This window comes from Sinohyriopsis cumingii, chromosome 16, assembly GCF_028554795.1.
Source record: "Sinohyriopsis cumingii isolate HCF-2022 chromosome 16, ASM2855479v2, whole genome shotgun sequence".
Classification (NCBI taxonomy): domain Eukaryota; kingdom Metazoa; phylum Mollusca; class Bivalvia; order Unionida; family Unionidae; genus Sinohyriopsis; species Sinohyriopsis cumingii.
Genome location: NC_142976.1, coordinates 47,007,436 through 47,028,363, shown reverse-complemented (window position 1 = coordinate 47,028,363; position 20,928 = coordinate 47,007,436). Strand labels below are relative to the sequence as shown.

The 20,928-nt window shown below is 35.1% G+C and overlaps 1 protein-coding gene across 2 annotated transcripts in view; it reads left to right on the top strand.

The window, feature by feature from the left end:
• LOC149780355 (uncharacterized) overlaps positions 1 to 20,928 on the top strand; it is a 137,585-nt gene that overhangs the window by 88,706 nt on the left and 27,951 nt on the right. For both annotated transcript variants that reach the window (XM_089937251.1, XM_089937252.1), the window contains 6 exons: positions 226 to 332; positions 4,054 to 4,302; positions 6,612 to 6,733; positions 16,753 to 16,913; positions 18,694 to 18,821; positions 19,847 to 20,416. In XM_089937251.1, coding sequence (XP_089793377.1) covers positions 226 to 332; positions 4,054 to 4,302; positions 6,612 to 6,733; positions 16,753 to 16,913; positions 18,694 to 18,821; positions 19,847 to 20,416 — 1,337 coding nt within the window. The remainder of the gene's footprint in view (positions 1 to 225; positions 333 to 4,053; positions 4,303 to 6,611; positions 6,734 to 16,752; positions 16,914 to 18,693; positions 18,822 to 19,846; positions 20,417 to 20,928) is intronic.

The window sequence follows — 20,928 nt, the reverse complement described above, 5'->3', positions numbered from 1 at the left end:
GGTCAAAATGTCAGAATGATACTATCAAGGCATACAAAGTTGTCCTCCCTTCTCATGATTAACCTGTCTTGCATTAACTGAGCACCTGTTATTATCATCATTGTTATTGTTATTCTTCTTCATGGTATTATTATTATTATTATTATTATTAGCAGCAGCAGCAACAACAACATTATTGTTATAATGCTTATTCATGTGTAAAGTATTTGTTTTTTTTGTCTTCAGACCTGTTCGAGATTTGGTTGAATTCTATACATTCCTGTGCACCTTCCCCAAAATCTGGCATCCCTCCTGTGATTCTGGTGGGAACTCATGTGGATAAAATTCCAAAGGTAGGTCTAAATGGGATTCAAGGTGTCTCTAAAGTTTATTTATAAAGTTGAATCATATTTTAATACTCGAATTAAAGATTTGGGAATTTTAATATTTTGAGTTTTAATAAACGGTTAAATTACCTAATTTAATCATAATACAATGTGAATCATTTCAAGGACTCACTTACGTAGGTCCTTTGTTGAAAGAAAGGTAGGATTATTGTGGTGTACCTAGTGACTGAGATAATATTTTCAAAATTGCAATTTATAATCGCTAAATTATGCACAGTACAAATTCCTCTGGTACTGCAAGACTTTAAGACTGGTATCCCTAAATAGACTCAATTTATATTGTCTATTTTTCCTGTTGGCTGTCTGGAAACCATGTAAAAATTTGCTGTCAAATCAAACAAGTCAACATTTCAGATCCAACTCATCTATGTGTATCAGTTGGGGGGAATGTCTCATTTATGGTCAGATGGAGTACTCCTTCACATAAGCAATTTTAGAAATACTTTAGTATGAAATCATGTTATCGGGCACTGCATCATGGTCTCTTCAGACAACACATCAGTGGTTGCATATGTCAGACAAAAATATGTACTCGTGCTCCTTGTCTGGAATCTGCTATGCTGCTCAGAATTGGAATTAATTACACTAGGAGTTTATCACATTCCAGGGAGGAAAATATCCTTTCAGAAAGTTTGTTAGAACAGGCAAGTCCGTTCTAACAGAATGAGATCTCTACATGAAGATGAGAGAAATCTCTAAAAGACTTGTTTGCCATGAAACTCCATAATAAACTTCCATCTATGTTTTTCCTGCCCCAGACTAAAAGAGTTTGGGCAATGGACTCCTTTCCCCCAAGGTGGGATAGACTGTTCATTGTATGCATTCCCTCCCTCTAAGTTGATTCTAGATATACTTAACAAGGTTAGGGCATCCAGAGCTCAGATTATTGTTGTTGTTATAGGGTTTAATGCCATTTTTCAGCACACGGCTATACATTGCTGCCAGTATTAATGGTGGAGGAAGAACTGGGGAAAACCCCGGAAAAAACCACCGACCCACGGGAAGCTACTGGCAAGCTTTCACACATACCCATATTGGCCGAATCCGAGACTCGAACCCACACAGACAGAGGTGAGATGGCAGTGATCCGTAATGGAGAGCGCTTTAGACCATTCGACCACTAAGGGCCCCGAGCTCAGATTATACAATATGGCTTTGATCAAGGATCTCCTTGACCTATTGATTAGACATATTAATGGGCTACCTAAGTGGAAGGATCTGTTTTTGCTTTGCAAAGGTAGTGTGCTTAAAATTAATCTTTTGCGACTGAAGCACTAAGAAGCATGTTATTTCTTTTTCCCCTTTCTTACTGTAGTAGCAATTTTTCTGTTCTACCTTTCTGACAAGATATAGTGTTCTGTCTTCACAAACACTCTTAATATCTCCAAAAGTCATTCCACTTGGGGAGATCTTCATTTGCTAGATCTTATTGAGTACTTTGAACTCTAGAGATTGATCTAACATTCGTTGGTGCCATTATGGAATACATCTATCAGTAGTTAAGTCCCCAACAGAGATACCCTGTTTCAGTTGCATCTCTACTAGGGAGATATGCACTTAGGGCATATGGGTTATATTTAGTAATTGCTTATATTTCGGGGTCTCAGCTGATATTTCCTTTGCTCTCTGTGTTAGTGAAATCTGCCATGATCCTTTTAACAGGTTAAACTTGGCAACATATTTTGCATTTCCAATTCTGACAATACAGTCCAGATGAGTCTATTTTGGAGACACTGTTCACGTCTGTAATCTGTGCATCTATAGCAAGAATTATCTAGTTTCAGTACAAGAATACACTGCATACTACAGTTAATTTTGCTTGGTTCAACAAAGTCATTCTCCGACAAATATTCAGTTTCCTTCTTCAAATATTCCTGCTTGAGAGGATTCATCATATAAAGGTGCTGTTTTACAGTCTTAGAATCTACTACTTCAACATCATGGTGGATTTTTTTTGTTTGACTTAGAACATCTGGAACAAGTGCACATATGTGCTGCTTTGGCTGTAGAAATTTTCTTATCCAGATGCTTTAATATTGCTGAATTTTGAAGACTGGTCCAGAGTCAATAGAATCCGGTTGTACAATTCATAATTTAAATTGTCACTGTGTGTGGCAAGAATAACTAACTTTACTGAATGATTTACAGGGCTATCTTGATTAAAGGCTCCTTTAGCATATTTACGTGACTGAGTTAATATTGTTTCCACCTCATAGGCATGTTTATATAATTTCAGTCACTTTCATTTTAACTTTATAAGGATCATAATATCAAAACTGATGAGGAGTTTGAAGCATTTGCAAGAGATACAGAACTTTATCACCTGGTTGAAAAGTTCATAACTTTGTAGTTTTGGCCTGCCTTACTTGTAGTTTTGAGTGAGTAGACAGAATATTATTTGTTGCCACTTCACAGGCAAAGATACAATCTAAAAGATGTCGGAATCTTTCCACAACTACAATTGTCCATGGATAATATGTCCATATGCTAGTTAAGAAGAACTGAAACTGGCCAGTTAATTTTTCTAAGAAGTTCCTGTCTGTATGATTTAAGTACCGCAATCTGTTAGTTCACTGGCCACTCATCACTAATTGTTAACTCTGCTGGTCTCCATTTTCTCATAAGCACCCCATTTTTCAGACCAATGTAGAATCAGATTCCCTAATAACCCTCTGTAACAATCAGGAGATGTCATGTTCTGGTTCCTGTTTAACGACAAGTGATTGTCATTTGTTCACCCTGATTAGAATAAAGAATACGAGTAGTAAAAAGGGGATCATTGTGATCAATACCTCTTGAATGATCAATATGAGGAGCAAACATGACCTTTTCTTAAGCCTGACCAATAACTGTATCAGCCAAAGAAATGATTTCCTGATCAACCTCTTTCTCAGCTTTTTTGCCATAGCTATAGTCACTACACAAGCAAACAAACAAGGCTTGTCAGTTACAAGTGGATTAACCACAACCATAGTTCCAACTAAGACATTGCATAGCAATAAATGAAAACACACAGTGGGCCAAAAATCCACAACACTGATTGTCACTGGTCCTGAAGATAAATCGGTTGTTGCCATATATATATATATATATATATATATATATATATATATATATATATATATATATATATATATAAATTTATAATTGGAATGTGTTTGCCGTGTGCATGTGGCTACTCAACTTAGGTGATAACCAGTACTTTGTTTAAGTTGTTTTTTATGCTTTCATTTTAGCATGACAAAGTGATCACTTAGCATGTCAGTAATTCATCATGAAAGTCTTAACTGGGACATGAATGATGTAGGTGATTAGATTAAATCTACTTTTGCTTAGCCAGTCTTTGCAACAGTTTCACAAAGTGATCTGCAGGCATCCCTCTGTAATTGCATGGACAACCATTTAACATTCGTTAACTTAAGTGTTTAAGCTGTTGCTTTCCTTTTATTTAATTGTCACTAAATCCCATCTTCAGATCTGGAATACAGCTCATGTCAGGCTTGTCATTCATTCCATGGTCGATTTCTTACAGATGTTGTCCATCAATATGTACATAAAAAGAATGGTGCCTATTGTAAAAATCTGAGCTTTTTGGGATGCAACATTATGTTTGTAACACTCACAAAATTGCATTAAGTTTGACATGGGCTATTGTGTTTTCTTACAGAAATATCGTCAGAGAGTCATTAATGAATACTTCGAAAAACTGCGCTATGTTCTAAAAGACAGGCCAACCATAGTCCATCTCATGGATGATATTGCCATTGACAACACTGTCCACGACCCCAAACTGGAAGAATTGAAGAAAAGGATTTTTGAACTGGCAAAACAACAACCACACTGGGGAGAAGAAAAGCCAGCAAGATGGCTTCCCCTAGAACAAGCAATCATGACGCTGAAAGCTTCTGGAGTGAAGGTAAGTTAGAACACAGAACAAAAATAATGTTTAAACATAGCAATGAAATGAAATATAATATTTAGTTTCCTTATGTCCTACCATGAGAATACATCAAAGACAAGTGCCTTCCAACACTTGTGATATTTACCAATCCCCATATCCTACCAGAATATATCAAAGCGGGAGACATGTGTAAAAAATGTCCAGTCTTCCAAAATATTTGTTATTTACCATTACATTTGTTAAGTGTAAAATATAGTAAGTATCGTCTTTGACCGAAATATCCAGACATTATAAAATATTTTTCTACCTGGATAATTCATGCACTTTTGAATATTAGCATTTGTCTCAAATATTTTGCTTAGAAATTTAATATCTGTAATATCTGTCATTTTATTGATATGCTCAGTGAGTTCATTGCAGGTAAATTATTCGAGGTAAATTAGGGTATATTATATCCTTCGTTAACTTAAAAATAACAAATCATAATAATGTTTCATAGCTTTATTTTACAAATAAAAAATTCTGGTTGTATTTCTGGCATTTGTTGTTCTTTTTATGTTATTAAAATTGTAGCAGTCTGTTCATTGCATGCAACATGCCATTCATGATGAGTTTGAACAATATGAAGTGTCCAGTGTCAAACCCTAATGTCATAATCACTTAACAGTGTGAAGTGTCCAGTGCCAAGCCCTAAATGACATCATCATTGAACAATATGAAGTGTCCAGTGTCAAGCCCTAAATGATACCATCACTGAACAGTATGAAGTGTCCAGTGCCAAGCCCTAAATGACATCATCATTGAACAATATGAAGTGTCCAGTGTCAAGCCCTAAATGATACCATCACTTAAGAGTGTGAAGTGTCCAGTGTCAAGCCCTAAATGACATCATCATTGAACAGTATGAAGTGTCCAGTGTCAAGCACTAAATGACTTCATCATTGAACAGTATGAAGTATCTAGTATCAAGCCCTAATGTCATAATCACTTAACAGTGTGAAGTGTCCAGTGTCAAGCCCTAAATGACATCATCATTGAACAGTATGAAGTGTCCAGTGTCAAGCCCTAAATGACATCATCATTGAACAGTATGAAGTGTCCAGTGTCAAGACCTAAATGATATCATCTTAAGATCCTATGTAACTACTTATAATGATCTTCAGATCCTATGTAACTACTTATAGTGATCTTAAGATCCTATGTAACTACTTATAGTGATCTTAAGATCCTATGTAACTACTTATAGTGATCTTAAGATCCTATGTAACTACTTATAGTGATCTTAAGATCCTATGTAACTACTTATAATGACCTTAAGATCCTATGTAACTACTTATAGTGATCTTAAGATCCTATGTAACTACTTATAGTGATCTTAAGATCCTATGTAACTACTTATAGTGATCTTAAGATCCTATGTAACTACTTAAAATGATCTTAAGATACTATGTAACTACTTATAGTGATCTTAAGATAATGTTGGACATTGTCAGCTACAACCAATTCTCGTCAAGGTTGTTTTTTCCTAATGATGCCAAATTCCATTTGGAAACATTTTACCTACTTGGAATGGGTTATTATTGTGTCAATTTGAGTGAAGTGCATGTTCGTTTACGTGTTTGCCAATTTATGCCCATCTACAGGCAGCAAACAAAAGTAAGACATTTACAGCTGTAAACACTGAAGCCTTGATGACTACTGTGACCCAGGTGTCAATAAGGCACACAAAGTACTGATTGAAATGAGTTCTAACGTAACCATTTTTTCTGACAACAGAATATTTTTCCATAGTGATCTACATCCTTTTGCATGTTCTTAACATATGAAATGTAAAAACTAATCTTTGTTTTAGATATGGCAAATTTAATTACAGAATAAAAATTTTCGTCATGATACGATACAAATAAATTTCACCATATTCCTTCTATTCAAAATGATCTTAACAAAGCAGATCCTGCGGCAAATTTAAAATGAGATGACAACATGTGTATTCAGATTTATTGCCTCGAGTATTACAGATCCATTTCAACTCAGTTTAGATAACTGGATAATGGAAAACAGAGATAATAACCCATGTACACATTATCACAGTAATTAATCCACTTAACTGAGAACTTCTGTGAGTATATTGCAATAATTACTGGTAAGATCTTGAACACTGGCACTAAAATATAGGATGCTGATGAATATAGTGCTAGATATTTAAGCCAATGATGTTAAGTTGTATCAAAACTGAATGTGTTTATCATGCGTTCCAACTTGTTACTGGATTTGTTGCCTTTGCTGTTACACTTAAACTCTTTCCTTCCTTCGTTTTCTACCAGGTTGCACCACTCGGCCTTGTGGAAGAGATAAACAGATCAGGATCTGTTAGGATTGAAAACAGAGCTGAACTGGATCTGTTCCTTAGATTCCAGCATGAGATGGGCACAATCCTCTACTTCAGGTGAGATGAGGACTATTTATTATTTTCATTACTTATACATGGTAAGAAAAAGGTATATTAATTCTTCTTTCATTTATTTTATTGCAAGTAAATTTTAGAAAAAGGAAAGATATAGCCATTAGCTTAAGCACCTAAAGATTATTTATAATTTGAACTAATCTAAAGTCATGTACACCCAGAATTAGCAAATTTGTAACATTGTTTATCTGAAGTCTGATTTTTATCTTAAGATTTGTTATTCCTCCCATGGATAGGGAAATCCCAACTAAGGGTCATAATTTGTGGGCAGGAATTAATGAAGCTTTGCTGTTCTGCCCACAAGGTATGATACTGTAGAGTACATTCGTGTGGGATAAATGTATCAGTTACATGTATATGGTCTTAAGGAAAATAAACAGAAAAAGAGCAAAAGTCATAAAGTTTTGTCAATTTCAAGAAATAAATTATTTCCCCTAGAGTACAATCTAACAATTTAAAAAGAACTTACACTGTTGTGAATTAAATCCCAAATAGTTATCAGAGTTCTATCACAAGTTCAAATGTATGAAGTTCCAATTGAATTCCAGTGGTATTTCAGATAAAATCTGATACTGATGTGCCTGCAGTCTTCAATATGCTAATGTGAAAATGGTCAGGAGTGTGGCATTGTGCTAACATTCTTTTCATGTAACACAATAATATAATCCAAAATGTTCCTGGCTGAATTTCGTATAATTTCAAATTAATGTTTGAGTCTAAGAACATGATTTAGCACTTTATAATTCAATTAAAAATAACTGAATAAGAAATAAATCAACCCAAATTAAAAACTTTAGACTGATTCTGACTATCATGTTGACATGTGCTCTCTCACGTAGGGAGCATATGAAGCAGGGAATGAGACTACTGTGCTTGATCATATAAAACTGACGTAAAAACTCATAGAGGTGCTACTATTAACACTATTACAGAAAAAATATTGGAAATGGATATGTCACCATATCATACTGTAATTCTTCTCATTGGTGGCAATAATTACAGTAATGGCCAATCTTTGAAGGGCATTGAGGATGATTATGAAAGTCTGCTGTATGCCATCAGGTCCAAAAACGCAGAGTGTAAAATAATCATCTCAGGTCTACCGCCAAGAAGGGATGCACTTATGACTCAACTAAATGACACCCTAAGTATGTTGTGTGAAAATTTCCAAATACTCTTTGTTCCGCAATACTGGACCTTCTTCAAAGACAATCGAGTGAACCAACAATTGTACCAGCGAGACCAAATCCACTTGTCCAACAGAGGTACTGCCATGCTCCTTAGGAATATAGACCAGTACATAAGACTTATAAAAGGGGTTAGGCATGAGTCAGACAACTGCTTGTATTGTGGAGAGCACGGTCATGTAACACAGCGGTGTCTGCATGGAAAACAGATTCGCTGCCATCTTTGTAATGAACTAGGACATAAGCAAAAGTTGTGCACATACCAATAGGTAGAAGGCTATGATGTACAGGCCTATGCAACACATATCCAGCAACAAAATGCATTAGAATATGTGTACACTTTTCAATGTAATAATTATAATTCTATAAACAGGTTTCAGGCACTATCTGATTTGTGTACAAAGTGCAACTTGTTAACATGTAAACAACTGTGTGATACTGTTCAAGTTACTTCTCCCTCTGAGGCCCCCCAAGTGTCTAATATGTCAATGTCTTCTTGTATATATGTAAATCAGTCTCATATTGAACATTCTCAAATATCCACTACATGTGGTCATGGTACAACAGATGGATCTTGTATGTTATCTTCTTCATATGTTTATGTAAATAATCAAGGCAATGTAAAGAAATCTGTCAAGTCTAAAAACAATATATGGCATACTACCTTGTCTGAAGATCAATCCTCTGATCAAAATTGTCATGTATTTGGCCTCCTCAAAAGAGGTCTGCAAGTAATCAACCTAAATATTCAACACATCCTCCCTAAACTGAATGAGATAAAGTTAATATTACAGCAAACTAGATCAGTCAATATTCTAGGTCTATGTGAAACCTTTCTTTCCGATGATACTGATGATTTGGCTCTCCAAATACAGGGGTTCAACTTTGAAAGAAAAGATAGGGAATCCATGGGGGGTGGGGGTATTCTTCTCTATGTAGACAGTTCCATTAGTTATAACAGACGTGTTGATCTAGAGACTATTGGGGTAGAGAGCATCTGGATCGAAGTAACCCTTGCCCAATCAAAGCCAATACTCTTATGTTCGGTTTACAGGCCACCTAGTTCCACAGCTGATTGGATTGATAGATTTGAGGTTCAAATTCAAAAAGCATTACTTAAGGAAGATTTAGAAATTATCATATTAGGTGATTTTAACATTGACTATATGAAAACTCCACCATTAACATGGATAAGTAGCTTTGAAACTTACAACTTTACTCAATTAATTAACACCCCAACTAGAGTAACGGATAAAAGTGCTACTATCATTGATCATGTCTATACTAATAAACCTGAAAACGTAAGTGAAATTAAGGTACCAGTGTATGCACTGAGTGACCACTACCCAGTCTGTATAACTAGACATGTTCCGAAATCATCTAAAAATGGCCAACACATTGAAATTCAATACAGGGACTTCAAACAGTTTGATGAGGAAATGTTCTTAAATGATTTAGTTTGCAAACCTTTCCAATCAGTCTGCACTATAGCTGATGTCAACACTGCCTTGGACAAATGGTATCAGATGTTCAATGCAGCCTTAGACAAGCATGCCCCAATTAAAACAAAAAGGGTTAAACACCAAATTACACCCAAGTGGATTACCCCTGAGATCAATGAGGCTAGGCACCTAAGAGATAATTTCCACAAGAAAAAAGACATGAAAAGCTATAGAAAGTGGAGAAATAAAACTAAGTACCTGATAGATAAGGCAAAAGAGAACTACTATAAACAGGCTATTAATGAAAGTAAGAGTACCAAAACATTGTGGAAGCATCTAAAAGAGCTGAACCCACGCAAGAACAGTTGCCTTCCCCCTAGACTTAAGCAAAATGATGATATAGCAACATCTGTACAAGACATTGTGGAAATGTTCAACAATTTCTTCATAAGCATCTCCAGTAAGAGTATTCAGAACCAGACTAATATCCCAATTGAACTTGATGCTCTTCTATTATTTATAAAAGCTAAAATTCCTGATGAAAATTATTTTTCAATAGCTAATGTTAGTGAAGGTGATGTTTTTGATATGCTAATTAAGGTTAATATTAATAAATCCTCTGGATTGGATGGTATTGGTCCACGAATTCTTAAAATTGCTGCACCAGTAATAACAAAGTCACTAACGCATATCATAAATTTAAGTATAATGAGTGGTAATTTTCCAGAAACATTGAAATGTGCAAAGGTTACACCTATCTTTAAGAAAGGAGAAAAGGAGGATCCAGGAAATTACAGACCAATATCAATTCTACCTGTATTGTCAAAACTATTTGAAAAGCATGTAGCCATTCAGGTCTATAAATTTTTCGAAACATACTCTCTATTTCATAAAGCTCAATCAGGATTTAGAAAGTACCACTCGTGCCAAACAGAACTTACCAAATTAATTGATCTTTGGCTGAAGGAAATGGATAATGGACATATGACTGGGATTGTTTTCCTTGACTTCAAGAAAGCCTTTGATCTTGTTGATCATGAAATTCTGCTGCAAAAGTTGAACTGTTACAGATTTGACAATCCTTCTTTAAACTGGTTTAGATCATACCTAAACCAAAGGTCTCAACAAGTAAGCATTGGCAATATTAGCTCTCAAACTCGCACTATTCATTCAGGAGTCCCTCAAGGCTCAGTTTTGGGCCCTCTCCTCTTCCTTATCTATATCAATGATCTACCATTAAATAATGAATCCACAAACACAGATTTGTTTGCAGATGATGCAACTTTGTATACATCTAGTTCTGATACTGAAGTTATCCAAATGAAATTAAACTCAGACCTTATCAGAGTCCAAAACTGGGCACAACAAAATAGGATGGTAATTAATGAAGGTAAAACAAAATGTATGATTTTGGGGACATCACAAAAGCTACACAAGTCAGGGAACCCAAAACTGTCTCTTGCAATAAATAATCATCCATTAGAAAATGTCAAACATGAAAGGCTTGTAGGTGTGTCTGTAGATAATAATTTATTATGGAATGACCATATTGATAAGCTTTGTAAAACACTGTCATCCAAAATTGCCCTTCTCAGCAGAATCAAGAAATATTTACCTATGGAAACTCGCAATCTATACTACAAGTCATATATTCTTCCAACAATGGATTATTGTTCAAATGTATGGGGAAACTGTGCCAAATCTGAGCTTGACAGGATTTATAAACTTCAGAAACGAGCAGCACGTGTAATTTTAGATGCATCTGTTGATCATCCCTCAAAAGCATTATTTACAGAACTCAAATGGCTCACAATATATGACAGGATAGATTTTCACAAGGCAGTTCTTTTATATAAATGTCTACATGGAACTGCACCAGAGTATCTTCAAGACTTATTCAGGCCTTTTTCAGCACAATACCAGTTGAGATCAATATCACATGGAAACATTCTAATACCAAAACCAAGAACAGAGCAATTTAAAAAGAGTTTTCAATACTCTGGTACAGTTCTGTGGAATAAGCTTCCACTACATGTAAAATCTGCTGAAAATATTAGAATATTTAAGAAAAGATATCATGAGCATGTATGTGTTTCTAACAGATAATGGAATTTAGTATTTTAATACTAAACATGTTAAAATAAACAGTAATTATTGCCATCTTCATATAATGTGCATTGTTATACTCTCCTTAAGAGGGCCTCAAGGGAGAATAGTCCTTGACTAATGAGTCACCCTCTATAAATAAAGCATTATTATTATTATATTATTATTATTATTATTATTATCAATCAGACTGGCCAAGTTTCTTGTAGTTGTTCGAGACATGATTTTTCTCCGTTTTAAAGCAGAATTCGCTTTTCTTCTGACTTGAATCTGATTATTCTTGATATAGTTTTTTTTTTTCATCTTGGAATCGGTTTTTAAAAAAATGGTCTGTTTGGATCCATTCCGCAAGAACCCTTATAAGTATTCGTTCCATATATTAGTTTGTCCACAACTCTCGTAAAGAGTATTCTGATTGGTCAAAAGTTTAAATTTAATCCAATGAATTTTCGTGTAATGGAAACTGATGGTAATGGAAAGTAGAAGCGCGCAAAAAAATGGCATTCGAAGTGTTGAGAGAGACCAAAATATGAGATGTTTAGATAAAGGTTTAAAAAAAACCCATGGAAATGGGAATGGCTGGAGCAAAAAGTTGACGGAAATTTAGTTGGTCAGTTTATAAGAAAACTGAACACTAGTTGAATGGCATATTGTGACCTCTGCTCTTCATAATATGAATCATGTAAAAGATGATTTAATTCTGTGATAAAAAGGTTATCTGGGTGACAAGTTTTGGGGCGACTTCTCTAGATACGTTGGGGCAAGTTCTCCGAGGGTGAGTTCTCCGCATACCTTTTGAAACAGCACCTACAATAGAAGCTTCATACATTGCACAAAAAATTACTTTAAAATTAATTTATAGTGTAACATCAAATGCAGTGTCACAAAATACATGGTAAGTCACCAGAACATGACACCTAAGCGGTTGCTGTCAGATCTTCACTTAGGAAAGTGGAGATCTGATTTTAATCAGACTGATTAAAATTAGTCCCTTCCCCCAAAATAAAACTACCATACATTTTTTAATGAATGACCCTCTAAATGTTCTGATCACTTTTTGCATTTGTGGCAGTCTTCAGTGCTACTAAAGCCATGCACCTACGTAAATGTTTATGTTAATCTTTCAATGTTTTCGTAGGGTATATAAACAAGTGCATGATAAAAAGTGCAGGAGTTCTAATTTTGGAGAATTGGGAAACTGCTTTCTGGTGCAATACTGCATTTGCATTCTGTCCTAATTCTGTTTTAGAAAGCACACCTCCCAAACCATCGTCGAAAGCGATTTTGTCTTAAACTTTGCATTTGATCACATATGAAGGAAAACAATGACATAAAATGTAAAATGCATAATGAATGATCCTTGAAAACAGAAAGGAACGTGAATGCATTTAATGTACAATTTGAAAATAGATTACTTCGAAGCTGCCATTCAGTTTTCACCGTTGAAAGTCATTGAACATACAATCAGATTATTTCCATAATACACAAACTGTCACCCTTTAGAAACCTCCTGCACCATACAGTGCACCGTCTTCTACTTCCAAGTGAGTGGTGGTCTGGATGGGTCCATTCTTCTGCAAAGGATGGCTACTAGATTCGTTACCGGGAGCATCTTCCTTCAGTGTAACCAGTACTAAGCAATGTAAGAGGAACTCACATTTCTATGGAAGGACACAGCTGAAAGGGTAGAAAAGGACCACACTCTGGCTTTCTATTCCCATGTCTTTCATCTGTAAAAGAGGCAGAAAGATTTGACTTGTAAATGACCTTTCTGCCTTGAGCAGATTATTGTGGGAAGAATACTTCGCGGTGGTAACTATACCATCTCTGTAATGAAATCCATTAAAGGCCCTACAACTGGATTGTCTATATTGATCTTCATGTCCCAATCTTCCCTCCATTCAGAAAATACCGTAATGAGGAGGCATTTCAAGGTTGAGCTCTTCCCTTTAGCTTCATTTCCATCCCCAGAACCATTAACAAGGTAATGGAAGTAGTTACAGTATTACTTGTTGATGCATCATGATCCTGGAGATTCTCTTCTGAAGGGACCGCTACAGTGGCCTAGTGGTTAGAATGTCTGCCTTGGATGTGAGAGGATGCAGGTTTGAAAATTGGCTGAATCATACCAAAAACATATAAAGATTGTGGTAGGAGCAGCCTCGCTTGGTGCTTTCCATTAAGAGGTTAGTGTTAGGACTGGTTGGCCTGGTGTCAGGATAATGTAAATGGGTGGGACATGATGTCACATGTCTGCAGCATGATACCTCAGTGCTAGACATCACTAAAAACTGCCACACTGCAGACAAATGACTGAAAAATTGTTAAAGCTATATTAAAAATCCAAAATCACATCCCTTTTCAGGATTTTGAACATATGGGAATGAACTTGTTCATTAGCCTAGAGAAAGTTCATGCTTCTGCAGACAGAATCTTCCAAAATTCTGTCCATTAAAACTGCTTTTTTGGCCTTGTTGGATCCTCCTGATCTCTCCCCAGATTACTCAGAATTATCTTTGTCTTGCATAGGTGATGTACATGTACTGCAGTTCCTGCTTCTAGAAAACTGAAGACTAAACAAGGTCCCTCTAACATGTTAGAGCCCTTTGGGATTTGGTTTTCAAAAATACCTGCTTCGGTGGCTAAACTTGATAGTTTTCTAATTGGCATCCCAGATTACACTTTAAAAGCCCAATCGTTTTTGTATAGGGGGCACTCACCAGTATTATGTACTTTTGAGAGAGTGACATATGTAAGGTGAAGTTGTTTGCATTTAAAATATGCACAATGGAGAGAATGTTGGCATACCTCTATGCTACATTAATGTGGATGTTATTTCTTTGGATATTGTACTTTTGGACATTGTACATGATCTAAGCACACTACTAAATTGATTGCTCCCATGTGCTAAAAACTCAGCCTGAATTAGTCTAAAGGACACTTTCCATAGCAGCTATTAAAATAGGGAAAATGAATTTTACCAGACTAGACAATACCAGCTTCTGAAAGAGCAATGAATGAATTACCAGATATATAAAATGAAAAAAGTTATTGGCTCTTTTTTATACAGCTTACTTCTGAAGTTCAGGAAGTGAAAATGACCAAGTGGAGCCAGCACTTTTTTGAAAGGTGCACATGTGGAGTAAGGCCAGGCTTATACTCTATAACCCATATTACACCCATCAATTATACACCAAAATAAAGGGAATTAAAGGTTCTTTGAATTATACCTAAGATATACTAGGTCTTTTAAATAGCTATTATAACAGTGAGGAAAGCTGGGGAAATTCTTTTCTTTAAAATTCGAACCCTATGCAAAATGTGAAACTGTAGAGCGCCACCATAACAATGCATCAGATTTGGGATTGGGTGCTAACCTAGAGCCAGACAATGTAATTTGTCAGAGATTATGGTCTGAGAAAAAAGCAACCCTGTTTGGATGATGTTGAGAGCCACCTTTTGTTGGTCTCTTTGTATCTTCTCTTCCTTTTATGTTGGTGCATCAGAACAAGGGCATTTGTTTTGCTGGCACAGAGCCAACCATCTACCAGCTAACAATAGTCAACAGTTACTGCAAGGACTAGTACAGCAGTTGAGGTTGTGGCTACCAGACTCCTTTCTAATTAGTGCATTAGTAATGGTGCATTACTGCTATTAAAATCTGGTGATGTAGGGAAGGGTAAACTAATTTTAATTATATAATGTTTCATTACTACTATTGCCATGATTCTCTTCTCCCACACCTTTCTGATGTCCTGTACTCTAGGTCCACGTCAAAAGAGGATATGTTGGCTCCAACTAACAGGTCAGACTGGGATTCAATTCTTTTCAATACTAATTGGAGAAGGGTATACTTAGTTTGAACTGGGGACTTAGAGTCCCAGAATAGAGAAACAATGCAATAATTATTGTAGCAGGTAAGTATTACTTAATCACAAGAATTATACCCCCAACTCTTTCTTTCTTAAAGTGCTTCAGAAGTGATTTTGTCATACTAATCATATATTGTCAAGCATCAAATGTCCTACAGTAATTATACTGTTAGTAATGTAGGGGAAAACAAATACTGGAAACCCTTTTTTTTTGAATAGGTAAAGGGTATGACAAAACAAAGATTATAATTTTGAACATTTTTATTACAGTTGTGTGGAAAGTGTTATCTGATTTAGTGTTACATATTACAGATTGTTACATTGTGAAAGATTCAGTATTAGGTATTACAGATTGTTACATTGTGAAAGATTCAGTATTAGGTATTACAGATTGTTACAGTGTAACAGCAGTTGAACAAAGTGTAATGTCGTATCCAGGCTGCAATATTTTTGGGTCTTCCTGTCTAGATTTTGATTGCAAAGAATAATACTAGACCGTATAGAATAAACATCATTATTTGTAAATTACCTTAAGTACAAGAACAGGTGAACATGCAATTACTAAATGTCAATACAATATAAACATTTAAGATTTAATACGAGACTTGCAGATAATCACAGGAGACAAAGGTGATCGACTCCCATGGGGGAAGGTGCAATGGAGCTTCAGAGATAATTGCACCTTCTTGACCTCTCTCTGAGTTGATGAAGAATATATTTGTAATGAATTATATCATATAAAATTCACGTTATGGAAGTACAAGAAAACAGTTGCTCAAGTCGGGGCAGTGAATAAGGTAATGGGTACAAGATCTCCCAATGCGTTACTTCCATCTGCTCCATACAGTGGACAAGATAACAGTGAAGCTCTACATTACATGTACATGGTGCTATTTATAGAAAAGGGTCATGTGACCAATAGCCAATCAGATTCCATAGCTTGCTGACCAAAAGAGTGTAAATGGCAGATTAGTATGTATTTTGGCAGCGGGTGCACAGCAACACATTGGAATTATCGAATAAATTCACTATGTCCTGGTTGAATTATACATGATAGTAGGTAATTTCATTATGCTACTTATAATGACTAACACGTAAAATATTCACAAAATAATTATACAAGGTTACAATAAATGCCAAATCTATTTACCACATGGTGTCAAAACATTGCGAGTCAGCATGTTGGTAATACACAATGCAGGTAACAAAATTCACTTGCTAAAATGCTGAAAGACGTGTTTTAGATAAGTACATTATACATATTACCATGCATAAAGCACACCTCTCATCTAGGAAATGATGCATAGTAATTACATTGTAAATTCGTAATGGAGGTAATGTTCATGACAAAAGGGTACAATAAATCTCTGTAAGTGTCTGTGCATTATTTTCAGCGTTGAAGGATTGAAGGAGAAGATTATACTGGACCCACAATGGATGATTGATGCCCTGAAGTCTCTCATCACAGCTGAGATTTTCGTAAAGAAAAACCCTGCCATCACTAACAAGTGGTATGAATTTAAAGAGAAAGGAAAACTTAGTCGTGAATTGCTAGGTTTGTACCTTTTAATAACTTTATGATTTTGTTTATTGCTCACCTTGCCATGATACCAAGTGAGCCTAAGCTACACTTATGTGCCTTGTATTTTTTGCTAGGGATCAGGTCTTTCAAAATATGCTACTTTTTAAATTCTTCTCAAAACCGAAATGATAGAAAACAATATCCTGGCTTGAGTGCCTTCAGCTTTATTTCTGCAGTGCTGATTTGCCACCAGATATGGCCACAGTAATAAAAGACAAAAACACCTTTAAATAACTTAGCTTTCTAAAAACATTTCTTAACAGAATCTTCCCAGTTTTACACAACTCATGCTTATCTGCCGGAACATATTACTGCCATTACTAAACATAAAAGTGAAAAACATTTGCTTAAAAATTTCTCAACAGATTCTAAGTTTGACAGCATTAAGGAATTTTTCTTAAATGTTTTTCAAAATTGTGCAAATGATATTATCAAACCACCATTAAATATGGACAATGTGATAACAGTTTTGAGAACATTTTAAACAACAGCTTCCAAATAGAGTGGGACAAAATTTGACAGAGTACATTGTGGTTTATAGATCTTCCGAGTTTATGTAAATAACGATTCTCCATTAGGCAGGTCTTTTATTATTATAATAGAACATTTTTTAAAGTACTCCTCCTAAATTTCTTGTACAGCTGATAGTTTTTATATGAAACCAACACATCCTAATCCATTTTTTTGACAAGATTTTGACAGTAGAGAATTATTTTGAATATTCCTTGTCACATATAAAAAAGGAATTAAGCAACTAGTACGATCCTCAGGAATGTTTAAGTTCACTGGTATTATAACAAATTGGCATGGTTCAAATCACCCATTACCCATCTCGATTTTAACAAACTGGCATGCTTCTAATTACCCGTTGGCCATCTTGATTTGAACTCATTTACAACTGTCGTATATATATGGTGGTTGTAATGGCAGCCCAAGTTACTCATTTGATCTCCAATGCTAGTCTAACTGTGACAGGCAGTGAACAAACAAACCAATACATTTTCAAGCCTAAACTCAAAGTAATTGTAAATCAAATTGCAGTTTTAATTTCAGTGTGAATGTATAAATGAACATCTTATGGTTTTCAGGCTCATGGTCTCTACCATAATTTGTTGTCAAAATTTTCAACTATCGAGTAAGACTTGAAAGTCATTCCTATGAATTAGGCATGTTTTAATTTTGCAGAAATAATAGAGATAGCTGTAATTAATTATTTTCCATTTACTGGTATGGTGATAACTTTCATGTGTGTGCTCCCAGGTTCACTGAAATTTCATGAGTTCATCAGTTTTAGGTTTAAAACAAAGCCATAAAATGATCAGTTCTGCATATTTTCTTGGTGTTTTTATGTCTCTACTATGTATTTGTAATTACAAACGTGTTATTCATATGATCAGAGCACAACTACAACCACAATTACTCTGATTAAAATATATGTGCAACCATGAAAATTAAAATACTTTTCAAGTTCTCACAAAGCCCATTACCATATTAAGGTGCTGAGTTTCAACCAATCAGCTTGGACTTTCCCAGGAATAGACCAATAGTTGTGTGCTCTTTAGATCAAGAGAATTCGTGTAATTGGTATAAAGTTTGAGATTTTACAATAAATAACATTTGTATCTGTACTTAAAATAATGGATTAAAGAAGGTGGCCACTTTAATACAGAATAATCATTGTTTGTTGGGTTGTTAAATTCATGGTTTATTCTGCCATAAAATGTACACATACTGGAACCCATTTTGATTTTAGATGCTGTCTGGTCCAAGGAGGAGAGTCCAGATTTCCATGATAACAAGGACCATATACTACATTTGATGGAAGAGCTAAACATCATTGCAAGACCAAGAGTATACAATCAGGATGGAAAGGATGTGAAGGTCCATATTTTACTGATTTTAGATTTCTATATTTGTTTGCAGATTTATTATCTTTACATTTTTATAACCTAAATTTTAAGCACAAGTATTGTGTTAATGATACATTAAATGTTAAACTAATACATACATACATACATACATGCATACATGCATACATACATACATATATACATACATACACACATATGCATACATATATGCAAAAATACTTTAGATTACCCCGATGACCCGTTCTGACATAGGACCCTCTCTATCATAATATATATTATGATTTTCGGGATATATAATTTTTTGACACCAAAAATATTTATTATAGATTCAACCAAAACATAGGATGTTGATATATCTTAACATCGTTTGACGGAAATTTAGTAAATTTCTCTACATGATATTGGGTTTAGAACCAAGGGCCATTATAATTATTTTTGTAGTGCACATATGGATATGTTTTCAAAATATTTTCCTGCATATAAGAAATGATATTTGGTATTTGAAGCTTCTTGATAATATCAGAGATGTTTACAATACTCAGCAGTCAGAAGAACATAGGAAATAGCTTTAGCATTTATTCCTTGAAATAATTCAGCCAGAGAGCATCAGTTTCCATCAGCGAACTTGACTTACACAATTATTAATTGTTCTTAACATAGGGTTATCTTAGCACTGTGATCTTCTATCAATTTAAGGTCAAAGGCCATGAGAAAAAAAATTGTACCGTACGTGCGGGTGTATTTGTAAGAAAATATATATGCAGTGTTTGCTGCATTTCCTTGGGTGGATAAGTAGTCATATCACGGAATGAAAGCACAAGCTGCAAATGACAAAATATTTTGTATTTTGGACATGTTTAATACACAGCAGTTATAAAGAAATACGCAGCAGTTAAAGAGAATCAATGAGCAGAAGAAACAGACTTATTATGGATTTCTGGAAGGTCTTTTAGGCCAGTAGAGTCGGTCCCTTTGAGGGACTCTTTTTTTTAATGTTCTTTGAGGGATTTGTTTTACATGAATTTTTTTTTCTAGGTTGAAGATTACTTTCTTGCCCCCTGTATGCTACGTCAAAAAACTCCGAGACATGTTATCTTCCCTGAACCACATCCTGAGATGGAGAGCTCTTCAGTCCTCTGTTGTGTCTTCATGGGGAAGTTTTTACCATCACCCATCTTTCATAGGCTTCTTGCTGCCTGCTTGGCTCACTGGCCCATTGCCAAAAAGAAGTCAGATAATTTGATCTTCTGTGGATGCTGTATTTTTGAAGTTGACCCTTGTCACAAACTCACACTCCACCACAGGGACTACGTTATTTTTGTGAGGGTTACAAAAATGAGTGTGAAGAATAAAACCCCTGACTCAGAAGTTTGCATCCAAGTTAGGGAATTCATTGGCATCCATCTGTCCAAAATCATTGGATATCTATGCCAGGGCCTTACATTCGAATGGTATATCAAGTGTCCCAAGTCTAAGGCAGACAGTTTGAACAGCATGTTCCCAGTATCAGAACTACAGAAAAATGAAGAGCTTGCTTGCTCTTTCCATCGCAGTGACCATGTAGTTGTGTCCCAAGACTTGCTGAGGTTCTGGTTCAAGAATAAGGTAAGTAAAGAGATGGTGATATTTTCAGTTGTTTGGACAAGTTATATTGAAAATGCTCAGAAATAACCATTGTTAGCTTTAGGACACACGAAACTAATTATACGGAAGAACTGTGAACCAGCCTAGAAATGGGTGAACAAATAATAGAGTATTTATGGGTTTGGTGGTCCATAATTGGTTAATAAAGAAAATTAAAATTTTAGTAAAAATATCTTTTGAGAGCTTATCCTATATGTAATTTTAAAAAAATATAGACAAATTTCTACTGATGCAATTTTAGTATTTTTACAGGCTTGACTCAGGAGTACTCAATAATGAAAGTAGCACCTGATTCATTTGGTGCAAAATCAATAACCAGTGTTTCATGCACATATAAATAAACAAAATGCCACGGCTTAGATGGTGTTCTCCACACATAAGCTTGCACCAAGGTTAGATGTGCATGGAGAATTATAGGTCTCATCATCAGCACCCCTAAATTTTAAGTTATTGAATTTTGAATATGATGGTGT